The sequence below is a fragment of the Dendropsophus ebraccatus genome, chromosome 6 (assembly GCF_027789765.1).
Source record: "Dendropsophus ebraccatus isolate aDenEbr1 chromosome 6, aDenEbr1.pat, whole genome shotgun sequence".
Taxonomy (NCBI): Eukaryota; Metazoa; Chordata; class Amphibia; order Anura; family Hylidae; genus Dendropsophus; species Dendropsophus ebraccatus.
In genome coordinates this window covers 18,924,694-18,940,710 of record NC_091459.1, presented here as the reverse complement: position 1 = coordinate 18,940,710, position 16,017 = coordinate 18,924,694, and the positions used below count along the sequence as shown (strand labels likewise).

The 16,017-nt window shown below is 39.8% G+C and overlaps 1 protein-coding gene across 1 annotated transcript in view; it reads right to left on the bottom strand.

Annotated features, from left to right (window-relative positions):
- LOC138795178 (collagen alpha-1(XIX) chain-like) overlaps nucleotides 1-16,017 on the bottom strand; it is a 151,562-nt gene that overhangs the window by 120,518 nt on the left and 15,027 nt on the right. Inside the window, exons 8-11 of the mRNA XM_069974171.1 lie at nucleotides 12,429-12,521; nucleotides 10,293-10,346; nucleotides 9,467-9,520; nucleotides 6,986-7,039 (exon numbers count right to left, since the gene is read on the bottom strand). Coding sequence (XP_069830272.1) covers nucleotides 6,986-7,039; nucleotides 9,467-9,520; nucleotides 10,293-10,346; nucleotides 12,429-12,521 — 255 coding nt within the window. The remainder of the gene's footprint in view (nucleotides 1-6,985; nucleotides 7,040-9,466; nucleotides 9,521-10,292; nucleotides 10,347-12,428; nucleotides 12,522-16,017) is intronic.

Genomic DNA, 16,017 nt, shown 5'->3' with positions numbered 1-16,017 from the left:
TGCATTGGGTGACCGTCATTTCATTGACTTCAATGTATTCTACTGAAGTCGACTAAAATGCTGTAAAAATGGACGTCATTTTGAAAAGAAAAAGCGGATGCCGTTTCTCTCTTTATTTTCTTTTTTTTACTTAGTGTAAGCATAGCCCTAAGCTGTAAGACAATAAGTCAGATGCTCTCAATGGTTAAAAGTTGGTAAGTATAACAAGTATAGCTGAAGTCTGGATTTAGCCTGATGGGACACAATCCAATAAGTCACAACAAATCATCATAACTGAGTAGACATATGTACCACACTCAGCATAAACAGTACACGCCTTGGCGTGGCGCCAAGAAGAATTCCAAAGTCCGGTAATAGATGAAATACAAACAACATATCATCCATAACGGCCCCTTTTTCGGTATGTGCATAACATGCTTGGAATTCTTTTTGAAGCCATGCCAACAAGGGGTTTGCTATTTAAACTGAGTGAGACACATATATATTTATGGTAATTTATAATTCTACTGGTTCACAGTTTAACCCCTTACAGATAGACTTAATTTTTGTTGTTGCACTTTAGTTATTTTTTTTCCTTTTCCGTAGCGCTTGCATTTTTTCACCTACAGACCCACATGAGCCCGTATGTTTTGCAACACCAATTGTATCTTTATGCCCTTTACCCTGTGGTAAAATGGACGTTATCTATGTTCCTCAAGTTAGTACAATTGCAATAACAATTATCATTTGTATAACTTTAATTTCATTTGACTGCTTTTAACACCTTTGCGTCAGCAATATATATATATATAAATACGTTCCTGGGTCTAAGAGGCTTTAGATGTGTGCGGGACCCCGGAGCTGAATAAAATGAGAGGCAGCTGTGATCCCACAGCTGCCTGTCATTAACCCCTTAAACACCATGATGCATAGCATTCGCAGCGTTTAAGGAAGTCAGTGACAGGTTAAGCACATGTCACTGACTAATCGGCACCCCCGCAGCCGTGCTGGGGTAAGTCACTTACCTCCATCCTGTCGGATGGGCGATCTGTGCATAGAGTCATCTCTCAGGCAGACTCTATGTACAGATCGCCGATAGTACTGATCTATGCTATGCTATGGCATAGCATAGATCAGTGTATGCAATCTAATGGTTGCATGTTTAACAGAAAAATAAAAGTGTAAAAAAAAGTGTAGTTAAAAAAGTTTTTAAAAGTAATAAAAACCCTTACAACCCCCCAATAAAAGTTTAAAATACCTCTGTGCCCATAATAAAATTAAAAATATGTAAATAAATACAATATAAACAAATAAACATATATATTGTAGTGTGCAGAATTGTCCAATCTATTAAAATATAACAATATTGTTCCGGCACAGTGAATGGCGTAAATGGGGAAAGAGAAAAAAACACACTAGAATTGCCAATTTTTAAATTATATATATATATATATATATATATATATATTTTTTTTTTTTCATAAAAAGCGATAAAATTTTTTGGTTACACCAATATGATACTAACAAAAACTAAAGATCATGGCGCAATACATGACACCCCAACCAGCCCTGGAGGTGGAAAAAAAGGGCTATGGCCCTAAGGGGGGGAGAAACATTGCATTCATTTGACCCAGACATCCGGGCACCATTGACCTCGGTCACGAAAGGGTTAAAAAAATAAAACCTTTTTTATAAAAAAAAAAAACACTGCAAAATGTGTTTAAAATGGCTCTATCACCATCCTTATAATGGCACGTCTGATAGCAACTGGAGGTGACACTGAGCTCGCTGTATACAAAGTTAACGGCATCAGAATGATGGGTTAATGGTATTCTGGCAGGATTCCAAAAATATAGGTAATGGCAGGGGTACAATAAGCTTTCTTGGTGCTCATGGTAGGGCTCCTAAAATGCACCCCAATAGATGTTCAGTGATTGACACATCATCATTTATTTCCAACCTCCCCCACAAACCAATATCATTCTTATTTATGGTACAGTCTTTTTATGCCCCTTTTCCCTTGTAAACTTGCCATTTGTGCAGTTCTTTTTATCAGGATCTGCAACTCCTTTACCAGTGTACTAAAGAGAACTGCTCTCTGTCATTTACAGCACTATTAGCAGCTCTGAACACAGGGGAACATTTATCAAGAAGGGTGTTTTTATGTCAGTCTTAAACTGAACTACGTTACTGTAAAATGCATGCATTTCAGGCAACTTGGACTATTATTAAGCCAAAAAGTGAAATCTATACTTCCAATGAGTGGTGCAAATGCTTCATTATTATTTTTTTTTTTCCAATCCATAAAGTGCTCTGCCTAATGGTGCCCAATATAGCCATTTGTCCTGGCCATTGAAAAAGTACATCTTATAGGTCAGTAATAAGTCTATATCATGGACGGCTTACCAAACTGTAGAACAAGGTGTACCAGTATAAAGGTACAAAGTTATTTAAATTCTTATAGCCCCTCCTGATCTGCATTGCTTCACTATTAAAGGGATCTATCAGCAGGTTAGACAAATCTAACCTGTTGACATGTCCCTACTGCACAGGAGACGCCTAGGATGAAGGTATGTCTCTTCCTTTCCTCCTCAGCGCTGTTTATGGGCAGTTATTGGTTTGCTGCACAGTCCAATAACACTGCCGCCCCCAAAGCGCCGATTTGCCCCTGGCTGGCCCACCCTAGCCCCGGTGCTCCTAATGAACATACCGGACCGTGGAGTAAACTAACTGCACCGGAACGGCACCGTGGAGGAAAGTAAGGGTGTTATTACATGCACCAATGAAGGCCCGATAATAACTAAACGAGCGCCGATCTGCTAGATCGGTGCTCATGTACTGGGCATATTACACAGCCCGATTATCGTTTAACAAGAAATGCAGGGACATCGTTACCGATGTCCTTGCAGCCCTTGTTTAACTTTATACATTATCTGTCCAGGCTGCAGGGATCCTCTTGTGATCTTGTTCTTACCGGGTCCCGTGCGCTCCAGCTTCAGAGTGGCCTGTCTCAGCTGACAGGCCGCTTAGCCAATCACTAGCTGCAGTGGTCCCGACCAGTGATTGGCTGAGCGGCCTGACAGCTCAGACAAGCCGCTCTGAAGTTGGAGCGCTGCAGCCTGGACAGGTAATGTAAATCGTCAGCCGCCGGCCGCACATCACTATTACACATAGTGATGCGCGGTCGGTGCCCGACAATTATAGGTTCAAACCTATATCAACGATCAGCCGATGATCGTTGTCATTGGCTGATCATTGTATTTATTACACCGAGCGATAATCTGCCGAATCTGGCCGATTCGGCCGATTCTCATTCCTTGTAATAGTACCCTAAGAGACATATATCAGCAGGTTTGATTCGTCTAACCTGCTGAAAGTTCCCTTTTAAATGTTATGATGTTGTATTAAAAAAAAAAAAATATATATATATATATATAAATAAATAAAACATCAACAAACTGGTGTTACAAACCATGAGTTTTGCAAAAACAATCAAAAGTAAACATTTAATTAAGTCTACTTATCCCTTACAAATTAAACTAGCAGCACATCTACAGGAGACCATAATGCAAGTGACCCCAATTGGATCAGAACAGGTCTCAGGCATGTTCATAGCCATGGAGATCCCAACTTCAGCCCATGGCACAGACTTCATCACTGATCTGGCAGCGGCCCTTATGACAGGTACACTTTCAAGCGAAAGGTACAAGTTTTTTTTGCATGAATGGATCGGTGCCAGCCTGGGGATGCCAGTGGCAAGGTCCTTTTGTTCAACTGGTGCTTGAGTCCCAAGCACGGTGCGGTCTATTCCCAGGCACTGGCCCGGCATGATGCACTATTATAATCAATAGCCTGCCCCCAGTGCTTCATGCCGGGCCGTTGCCCGGGAATAGAAAAAAGGGACCATGTAAAAAACTTAAAGCGATGTACCTAGGGGTATATTCACTTTAAGAACCAACATACTAATACTTTTCTTCTTAGCACAGCATTGTATGTTCTCAATATTTTCCCCTTAACACTATGAGACATGTTTATCATAAACCCCTAAGTTATATCACCTAAAATAAAAAAAATAAAAAAAAACTGCCCAAAAATGCATAAAAAGCCATTCTCAGTTTTCACGGTGCTCCCGAAATGAGAATGGCTGTTCTACTGCCAAAATCTGAGTAACTCCACCATGCAACCGTTAACTGAAATTGCAATTGCCAGCAAAATAAATTACCTTCCCATCCTTAATTTTAGCAGACATTTAGCAATTTCAGTGTTTCTTAGAATAAATGTAACCTTCCTATTGGCACCTTTTTTAAATTGAGGTCCTCGGTAAAACACACATCAAGGCACAGCCGGCAACATAGCATTAAAGGGCTGATTTATCACTGGCGTCTTATCATTTGAATTAAACGCATTAAAGAAGAAATTAATTAGTATTTGCTTTAATAACATAACGTGAACATTGTTCAGAAAAGTGCCAAGTTAATTATCAGAACCCATTGATCATTTGCTTTCCATTTGATTTTCATCCACCCTTGAAATAAATAGTAATGCAATAGTTTCAAGCCGAGCTGTTCAAATACATCATACAGAAACGGCCTCGAATTATCAAAGGACTCATTTTTAAACTCTGTCTATTGTCCTTCATGTTTCTTTTTTTCTTTTTTTTTTTTATCAATGAAGACTGCATAATAATGAGCACAAGCTTACAAGTGGTCAATTGTCTTTAGCTCAAAAGAAGGACGGTTGGGAGCTAAGCAAAGAGGATGATAATAATAATAACACCCTGGAAGGTTCCTATTCCCCACAAAATCTAATGATCACAAGGGAGGATCACACGAGAGGTCTCACGTTTGAATGGCAAATACTGAAAATAGAGACATGCGCCTAAAAATTGTGTTCATGATGAAAAAATCTAAAAAAAAATAAATCTAAATTTTTTTTTATGCTACCTCAATGACTCCCCTTGGTAAAGAACAAGCCCGGTTTGGATGACTAATGGCAGCAAACATTAAGTATCTCTTGTGACTAAAAGACCCTGGACTTTTACAACTAAGAAGATATAGAATAAAATGAGCGCGAGGGAACCGGCTGTGGCAATCACATTATATTTTATAGCATAGCCACACAAGTCGCTAATCTTGCAGAACCCTCCAGTGCATCTCAGTCTTATTTGTCCCAAGTTTCTTTTAGAAAGAGGAGAGAGAACAGTTCTCCGGTGTTATTCCATAATAAATAAATCATCATATTTTGCTCACGTCTTATTTATAAAGCGAGCAAATTGTGCTAAAAAATAAAGAAATATAAGGAGCACTGACTTCCAGTCTAAGAAAAGAAGCAGTAAATGTTTACATATTAAGGCCAGGTTCACACTATGTAAAAACAATGGCTGTAGTTGTAAAATAATCGCGTTGTTTATACAACTATGGCTGTTGTTATGAAATGCGGCCATTGTTTTTACATAGCTTGAACCTGGCCTAAAAGTATACTGTCAGGACAGGGGAAGCTGGGATCAGGGTATGAACCTTAATAGCCAGCAGAGAAGGACTGGCTCAGCTTTCTTTTATAAGGATCAAGAGCCTGGTCCGGATCCCCATTGGACCCGGCTCTGATCCTCAAGGTTCCGGACAGGCAGAGGAATATGTCAATCAAAAGACTTGCTCAGCTGCAGCAATCAAGTCTAGCAGAGCTCAGTATGGCTCCTGCATTGCCGGAAGCTGAGAAGCAAGTGGGTGTGTCACACTCACAAAAAAAAAAAACAGGTCCAGTTCACACCAGGCTACTGCCCATTCCTGCAAGGGCGAAGCTGGGATTCATGGGGCCCCATAGGAAAGAACTTTACTGGCTTGTTGAACCCTGTTTGGCCCCACCCATACTCACATGACCCTGTTCAGTGCCTTGGCGTTCCATTCTCCCAGATCCCCGGCGCACAAATGACATCACTGTTTTACCAGGAAGCTGGGGGAATGGACTGCTGAGGGACTGCACCACGTCATGTCAGTATTTGCATCAGGGATAGGGGGGCTCTTGTGGCTGGAGGTGCAATGCTGCCGCTGGCCTCAAGAGAGACTGGCAAGGCTAGATGCTGTGAGTCATTGATACCATAGAGGCAGACCATGTTTCTCTAGGGGGCCCGTGCCACCCTGCTGCAATGGCCCTGTTGCAGTTGCATGGTCTGCCTGCGTGAAAGCTAGGCTACTGCTTACCTGTCTTTGACAGTCTTTGTTTACATTGATATAATGTCATACTGTACAAACATTTAACCACTACAGCCAGACACAAAACTATCGAAGCCAGTGATTGGCTGAAGTAGTTGGCTGGATGTACTGTCCAGCACCAATACATCTAGTAAACAAAGCATTGGCGGTAGGACAGAGGAGCAGTTGGGGATATAATGGGTGAGTAATGGTGTAATGTTTTATCACAATTTTGAGGTAAAGCCACTTTTTCAACTACCAGGGTACAGTCATAGCAGATGTGTTTTTCAAATCTGTCTGTTTTCACAAGACTGACAGATTCAGTGTACTCACAGCTAATGCTAAGGGTCATAGATGAATGCTATTGTATGGTCAGTTTCACTTGATGACTTTCTGTTGACTAACCTTGACAGCTATAAGCCTGAGAAATCACCCATGTATCTTGTTCAGTTATAAAGGCCTTTTTAAATTAGATTTCAATCCCAACAGAGGATTAAATTCTTTATGGATAGAAATCCTTTTGTGTAAGATATCTATACATTACATGGCACACAGCTAAGCAGAACTGACTATAGAACTTACTCTGTGTGTATTATTTTACTTTGTGGAATTACTAATGGATTTCACTGAGAGTCCATGTTATTTTTACTTTTCGGCACCCCACTTTACTGCTCTAGACAGAAATTATATCATATGCAACTAATTTGATTCTCTGATAAGAACTGTAAAGTTATTAGAAAAGAGTTCAATTATTCACTAATTTATCAGCACAATACATTACACATTTTATTGTTGTAAGGTATAAGTAAAAATCTTACAGGCGGTCCTGGGGGACCTGTGATGCCAGTTAGCCCAGGAATTCCAGGTGTACCCTAGAAAAAATAAATACACACATAAGCATTTTATAGGTAAAATAACTCATTCAGATAAGTGACATATGATAAATATGAAAAATCTGATGGCAGAGAGGTAAAAAATATAGTGTTATTTATTGTTGTAGCCATTAAAGGTATTGTCCAGGAAAAATTCTCACTTGTCAGTAATGTATACTTACCTGTTTTGCTCCCCGCTGCTGCCGGTCACCAGGCCAACTGCTATCTGAAAATTTCTGCTGATGTGCCACTCCCACTGGAAATAGTTGCTCCCATTAGAAAAAGCCAGAATACAGTCTTTGCTGACCAGCTATTGCCTGTAGGAATGGGACAGCATCTGATTTTTAAAAAATGCTGACAGCAGCAGAGAGCGGGCAGTCAGGGAACCTGCAGGGGTAGAGGAGCAGGACAGGTAAGTACATATTAAGACTAAGTATGATTTTTTTTTTACTGGACAACCCATTTAACTTTTAAATTGTTGAACATGCAATTTTATTGCAGCGAACAAACTTTTGGCCTCAGTATTATGTTTGTTCTGAGAATGCTGAGAATAAAGGTCATTTTGTTACCCTCATCATCAGCCCCATTTTCTTGTTTAATCAATCTATAAATTAGGTGTTTTGATGCACTGGGGGTGGGACTACTACCCTCAGGGCACTGATCCGTTACTGAAGAATGCTGCCTTAGTATTTATGAGGAAGGGCGGGGCATTAAGGTGCCCCCCCCCCAACTGCACCAAACCAGCTAATTTGCATGTTGATTAAAGATTTTGCGAAAACAGCGTGTTTTTGTATAACACTGCCAAGATGGACATTACGGGTCCTGTCTCAAACAAAGAAATGTGTTGGGGTGAGCAGTCTCCTCTGAAGCTACAGCATCTTCTTTGGATGTCAGGGAAGCTGCTGAGAAAGTGGCAGAGATTTGTAATGTACAGTACTTCTATTAAAGAATGTCAAGTCTTCCAGTACTTATCAGGTGCTGAATGTCCTGCAGGAAGGGGTGTATTTTTTTTTAATTGGACAGAGCGCTCTCTGCTGCCGCTTCTGTCTATGTCAGGAACTGTCAACAGCAGTAGCAAAAACCCATAGAAAACCTCTCCTGCTCTCCAGACTGGAAAGAATACACTACTTCCTGCAGGATATAGAAGATGATAAGTACTGAAAGACTTGAGATTTTTTGATAGAAGTAAATTACAAAACTTTCTGGCACCAGTTGATTTAAAATAATAATAATAATAATAATAATAATAATAATAATAATAATAATAATAATAATAATAATAATAATAATAATTGTTATTATTATTATTATTATTATTATTATTATTATTATTATATTTTTCTTCTGAACTACCCCTTTAATCATACTGTTAGCCTCTGTTTTGCTTAAAAGACCTGGAAAACCAACGACATAGGTTGTCACCTTTAATTCACATTCTGCTGTGAGCCAAGTGCTTGGTGCCATATAAAGCCATATTATAAGGGAAATGGGAACATCATAGGCATATGCAAATCATATGATCAAATCCCTCCTGTTCAGTAATTGATATGGTCTATAGATCCTTAGACAAATCATTAAAGAAAAAAAGGTTCCCACAAGGAAACCAACTCTGGTGGGAACACAGCTTAAGTAAACAAAATTATATATATATATATATATATATATATATATATATATATATATAGCGAGAGAGAGAGATAATAAACCTGTTACATAGTGCCAGGGGTGTGGCTAGGATTCACGGGGCCCCATAGCAAAAAGTTGTAAGGGGCCCCCCTCCCCTACGCACAACACAAAGCACTGCGCATATGCTTTACTGCTGGTGCACTGATAACCCCTGACCTCTGCACGGAGCTCTGCACATTATACTTTCCTACTTGATTGCCAGCTGGAGAACAGAGGTCAGAGATTATCAGAGCAGTGAAGCAGAGATCTCTGTCTTCTGCTTGTTAACCCTTTTTGTGTTGCAGCATGTAAGTAAACATTGGGTCACTTACACACTGCAGTACATAAGAGTCAAGCAGAAGGACACACGCTCTAACCTTCTCCCCCGGGCCCCCCTCCTGCACGGGCTCCATAGCAACTGCCTAGCCTGCCTCTATGGTAGCTACGCCACTGCATAGTGCTAAGCTAAGCTGCATTAGTGAAGTTTGGACGTAACATCCTTACATTACATTAAGGTTTCAGTGCTCGTTATTTGATTTGTTTGCAATGACAGACAATAGTTTATTGTGCCCACAAAATGTGTTGGGTTCAGAAACGCTCATGATTGGAAAAATACAATTATATCCTCTACATCGGTTACCAAAACACTTCCTATATTTCTTCTCTGCTCCATTGGGCCCAATGAGACTTTGTTCTTATTTACAGTACAACAAACTATCGATGTGTTACGAATATTTAGATGAAAGAATGAACCATCTGTACCTGGTCACCTTTCTCTCCAGACAGGCCGGGAAAGCCACGTTCACCTTTGATACCCTAGAAAGAAAATCCAACAACCAAGCAATCATTGTATTTCATTTCAAGCTCTGCTAACTGTATTGCTTCAAATGAACTGTACAATTCATTTTTAGTAGCATGCAGAGTTACCAGAGAATCTGTCATACACTATTCATACGCATAAAACCTTTGGACCAAAAATGACTTTTTATTTTATTTATTTATTTACTGTGAAGAACAACAAAGGTCTAAAATGGAGATTCGGCACTGATTATATCTTTCAATTAAATATATCTAATTATCCATGACACTTGGATGCACATTTACATAACTAAAGAAGTGGATGAGGCAGGGATAGCAAGGTCCTCTGGGTATACAGTAGATATTCGGGGGTATATGCAATAGGATGAAAGCAGTCAGTGATTCATTATAGCTCAGTCATCTGAATTAGAATCTGTGGTCTGCAATCTGAGTCAATATCTAGCTGAACTGAATACGCCGTATGATACATTTTCATCATGACGCGGTGATCAACAATCTGTTTTCCATTTTCCTCACATTTCTATTTTTATCGGTATAGAATGAATGTTTTTGCCACTGAACTGCCGTCAGTATCGCTACACGTCTCTGACAACCTGTTTATTTTGCAGATATCGATCACTTCTTCTGGATTGATCACTGCGATTTATTTTTTAAGGTTGAATTAAAATTTGAATTTCAGGTACTATAATACATGTATTGTTATCCTTTATAAATGCGACGGAATATGTGAGGATATAACTTCTGGTTAGTACTCACTTTGTCAACTTACCTTTGGTCCTTCTTTGCCAGGGATCCCCGGAGGACCTCTGGGACCTGGATCACCCTGTTATAGATAGATAAATTATTAATGTGCTTAAGGGATTATAGCAGGGATTACCATTCTAGGTAAATATGTATTAATGGATGCAACACTGTGTAAACAACATTATAAATTTCAATACCATCAATGTGCAACAAAGAAAACAAAATCCATACCCCCCCCCCCCACACACACACACTATTCCATTAAAGTAAAGCCAGTAAAAGAGAGTATACCATGCAGTATACGATTATATTCAGGCTATGTTCCCATAATGTCTTTTTTTGGACATCTGCCGAAAAGGCAGCCATCTTTTGTTAAAGGGGTTATCCAGTGCTACAAAAACATGGCCACTTTTCCCCCTCTCTTGTCTCCAGATTGGGTGGGGTTTTGAACTCAGTTCCATTGAAGTAAATAGAGCTTAATTGCAAACCACACCTGACCTTGAGACAAGAGAGGGGGAAAAGTGGCCATGTTTTTGTAGCGTTGTATAACCCCTTTAAAGGAAAAGTCCCATGGACTGTAAAAACAGCAGGCAGGTGGGAGTGAGAAAATAACAAACAAGTGAACTAACCCATCTCTGTGCTAGAGATGAGCAGACCATCGGACTTTTAGTCCGACGGCATCGGCGCTCTCTCGTCATGCCTGTGATACCGGCGGCATAGTTGCGATCATGCGAATATGCGGCCAGCATATTCCAGGGATTTCAACATCGATTCCCTGGAATATCCTGGCCGCATATTCCCGGGAGCGCAACTATGCGGCCGGGATCGCAGGCATGACAAGAGAGCAAACTGCTTTCGGACCAAAAGTCCGAACAGTTCACTCATCTATACTCTGTGCCTCTGTACCGCTGCTCCTTGGCCCGTTCACATCAGCCTGGGTCCTGCATCTCTGGCTAGCTGCAACGTCACAACCCCAGCCGACTAATTGCTCACCCAGCAAATCAATGACTGGGACGGGACGCTATTCCAGTCACTGACTTTCTGATCAGGCAATCTCTCAGCCAGACCATGATGTTGCCCGGTGCAGAAGCAGGGTACGTGATGTACCCAATTTCCTGCTGAAGATGACAGATAGCAACCCTGAAGTGGTGCCACAGGGGCACTGGGATGGGTAAGTGACTTTGTTTTTCTTACCCACCCCACCTGCCTGCGTTTTTTACAGTTTGTGGGACTTCCACTTTAATTACGCCAGCAAATAATGATCACGAACATTATTTGCTGCCATTGTTATCAAAAGATGGTCATTTATTACCATCAAAATGGCAGCCGTCCAAAAAATGGACGTTATTTCAATGCCTGTGCAACGTAATAATGCCTATCCTGAAGCCCTAGAACAATATTATATAAATTTATTGTGTTTTCTATAGTTTTATAAAGCTACAGTGATTCTTTAAGTAAGCTTTATTTTTAGCTTTTCTTAATTTATAAATCTATTGTTCATTGTCTACCTATTGTATTTCTAAGAATTTTTTTTATTCACGACAGTATAATTTGATAAACAGTTCATTTACAGGATAAAAATAATAATGAGCAGTGTCAATATATTTATGTTTATTGATTAAAATTAGATGATGTGCTTTATTATATAATTGACCAATATAAAGAAAAAACTGTAAGGTAATCCCATTAACAAAAACTGTAAGCTGATTCATGCTGGTGCACTTAGTGCCAGAGGAAACAAGTCTTCAAAAGATCCCCGTTGAGAGCGACATGCGTTCTTGTTTTACGCTCATTTTGACCAACAGTATCTCTCTAGCCATAACAAGAAGGATTTCAAGCTGACTGGAAACTGAATTGTAGCAAAAAGTGGAGAAAAAAAAAATAATGACAAGAAAAGCTAAGATTCTGCTAGAAAATCCAATGAAGAACAAACCACAGTATAAAATTACAAAAACAAAACAGAAAACAGATTCCTCTCTGATCTGCCTTCTGCTTTCATCCCTGTTTAATAAGTTGTCTTATCATCCTATTAGGGAATTTGGGTATGGTACAGGGGATGCTTAGCATCCATGCCCACAATTTTTTAATGGATGGCCAGAGGCAAATTCTTTTAATGTTTTTTAATTTTAAAATGGGTTATTTCTTAAAAAAACCAGCATACCTTAATACCTTGTTCAGCGATACCAGCTAGGTATTCCTCTCCTTTGGTGCCTGCAGCACCCGGACCACCAGCATTACAATGACCGCACACATTCTTAAAAATAATAATAATCAAAAAAAAATATTCAATTACAATATTTTCTGAATTTTACCCTTAAGATCTAAAGGATTGGATACAGAAAACAGATTTGACTCCTACTGAAAGGGATGTTCCAGGGACTTTACATTGATGGCCTGTCCATAAGATAAACCACCAAAGATCAGTCAGTAGGGGGTCCACACCCAGAACCCCAATGGTCAGTTGTTCTGCTTCCCCGCAATGCAAGAAATAAAAAGTGTATGGAGCTGGAACCTGGAATCGATTCGGCCGATTATCGCTCCGTTTAATAGATCAGCAGATGAAACAATCATCGGCTGATCGTTTCTTTAGGTCCAGACCTAAAATCATTGCCTGACGACCGTGCATCGCTATGTGTAATAGAGATGCGCGGCAACGGCTGACGATTGAACTAACAGTTAATACATTACCTGTTCATGTTCCCGGTCATCTTCTGCGCTCTGCATGCATCTCAGTGCTGCGGCGCAGCTTCAGAGCAGCCTTTCTGAGCGGACCGGCCACTCAGCCAATCAGTGGCCTGTGAACAGTGAGTGGCCTGTCAGCTTAGACAGGTCACTCTGAATCTGCAGCCACAGGACCGGGAAGCATGCAAAGTGCAGGGGAAGACTGGACAGGTAACCCATTAACTGTTTGGGCAAGGACTGCACGGACATCGCTACCAATTATCAGGCCGAGTAATAAACCCAGTAAACGAACGCTAATCTAGCAGATCGATTTCTTACAATATTTATCAGGCTTTAATCCAAAACCAGAAGTGGATTGAAAACACAAAAAGGCTATGTTCCCACACTGGTGGAATTTATTAGCAAATAACAGCCGTTATTTCAAAACAACGGCCGTTCTTTTAATATATTGGCAATTATTTGCCATTAAATGGCGGCCATTCACTAAATTCCAAAAGTGTGTGAACAAATCCTTTCTGTGTTTTCAATCCACTCCTGGTTTTGGTTGAAAAATACTGGGCAAAAATACGGTGTGAACAAAGCCTTAAAATGTAGCTATCAGCAGTTTTTGTGTTGCTATCAGTAATAATTTATGACATATTGCCTTATAAACATTCTGGTATGGTATATAGTAAATCTTACGTTTTTTAATGTCTTTGTGCCATTGTTCAGTCATTCTCATTTCGCAATAAGGCTATGTTCACACAACAAATATTTTCGTAAAATCACGGTTGTTGTACAACGTTCGTGATTATTACAAAATTATACGTTACCTTTCCTTCTATGGGATCCTGTCCGGAGCATATAGACATAGTATACGCTCTAGCCGGGATCCCTAGCAGCGCAACAACTGGCATGACAGTTTTCTGCAGGTGCTATTCAATAGCAGTGAATAGCGGCCGCAGAAAAGCCTGTCAATGCAGTGGAGAGTCCTAATACGGGCGAGCACAAATGCGCCCGCATCATAACCCTGCAGCCATAGGGACCGGCCGGGTCAGGGAACAGCCGGTCTCTTTCGCTGTATGAACATAGCCTAAGTTTGCATGTGAAAGGATAGGCCCTGTTCACACTGAGAAAAAATTTCGGAATTCCGCAGCAGAGCGCTCCGCCGCGAAATCCCGCCATGCTCAATGCGCTGCTTTGAGTGAAGGAGAGGCCGCGCGCTACTCCGCTGTCATTTCTTTGAGCGGAGAGGGGAGGAAGTAGACGCGTGCGCGCCCTCTCCTTCACTCAAATTGAGATACTGAGCATGGTGGGATTCCACGGCGGAGCGGTCCATCACGGAATTCCGATGTTCTTGCTCAGTGTGAACGGGGCCATATAAAGCCTGGAGCTGTATAATTATTTTATTACTACATTACAAAATAGTTCAGAGAGATAAACAAACAAACAAATGAAAAAAAAAACTTAGTGTAAATCAGTAGAAATTATCTCAGCTTAATTGACATATTCTGCTCTCCTTGAGTTTGTCTCATTTGGCTTCTATTAGCCTTAACCCACACATTCACCTGTGATCAGTATTTGAAAAACACAGTTTTTTTTTTTAATAAGTACACAACAGTAAGCTACTGAAAGTATGCCATATAGAAGTAATTTCGGGTGATATGTGGTAATGCGCAAAGCAAGTGATAGGTGAAAATGTGGAATATAAAAAGTGTTGTCATTTATACAGCTTTTTTCTATTGCTAGCTGTTAAAGTTATTGCCGAATTTAGCCAGCTAAAACATTTGTTCAATGGTAATAGGAGGATTAAACCAGGACCTTTCAATTTTGGAATATGCAACAATATGGTACGCATAATCTATATTTAAAAGATAAAGGTACTGTAATTTGGGAATGCTAATGAAACAACCATTCTGAAGATTGAGAAATGTACTCAGTAACCTAACCTTCCGATCTAGCACTTCTTATAAAGAACACTTGTTTTATTGTGCTCATAGTGTCACTGTCATTTTTTTTTTTTTTTTTTCCAGAAATCAACAGTCCAGGCGATTTTAACCCCTTAAGGACAGAGCCTGAAATGGCCTTAATGACAGAGACAAATTTTATGAATATGACAAGTGTCACTTTAGTCATTAATAACTTCGGGATGCTTTTACCTATCCGGCTGATTCTGAGATTGTTTTCTCGTGACATATTGTACTTTACATTTCTGGTAAATTGGAGTCGATACTCATAACAAATCTTTATGAAAAAAAACCAAATAATGTGAAAAAATGTGAAAAAATGCATTTTTCCAACTTTGAAACTTTTTTGCGTATACAGAAAGTGGTTATACCACATAAATTATATATTAAATAGCATTAGCAACATGTCTACTTTATGTTGGCGGCATTTATTAAACTATCTTTCATTTTTTTTAGACAATAGGGAGCTTAAAACATTAGCAGCAAATTTCCAAATTTTCAGTAAAATTTCAAAATCAGATATTTTTAGGGACCTGTTCAGGTTTAAAGTGTATTTATGGGGCCTGTATGTTAGAAAGCCCCACAAAGCACCCCATTTCAGAAACTGCACCCCCCAAACTCTGCAAAAGCATATCCAGAAAGTGTTTTAACCCTTTAGGGGAGTCACAGAAATAAAAGCTAAGTGTGTAAGGAATTTGAAAATTTTAATTTTCTGTGCAGAGATTTTATTGTAATCCAATATTTTTCATAATTATAAACCTATTACCAGATAAATGCACCCCAATAATTATTGTCCCGTTTCTGCAGTTTATAGAAATACCCCATATGTGACCCTATTGCGCTATTTGACGCAACCACAAGCCTCAGATATAAGGGAGCGCCTAGTGAATTTCAACGCCTCCGTTATATTTGGTCATTTTTGACTGTACCACTTCAGGTTGGCAGAGGCTCTGGGGTGCCAAAACCTAAAAAACACCCCTAAAGGGACACCATTTAGAAAACTTCACCCCTCAAGGAATGTAACAAGGGGTGCGGTGAGCATCTGGACCCCATAGGTGCTTCACAGATTTTCCGAACAATATGGCGTGAAAAAAGAAAAATTTATTTTTTACACTAAAACGT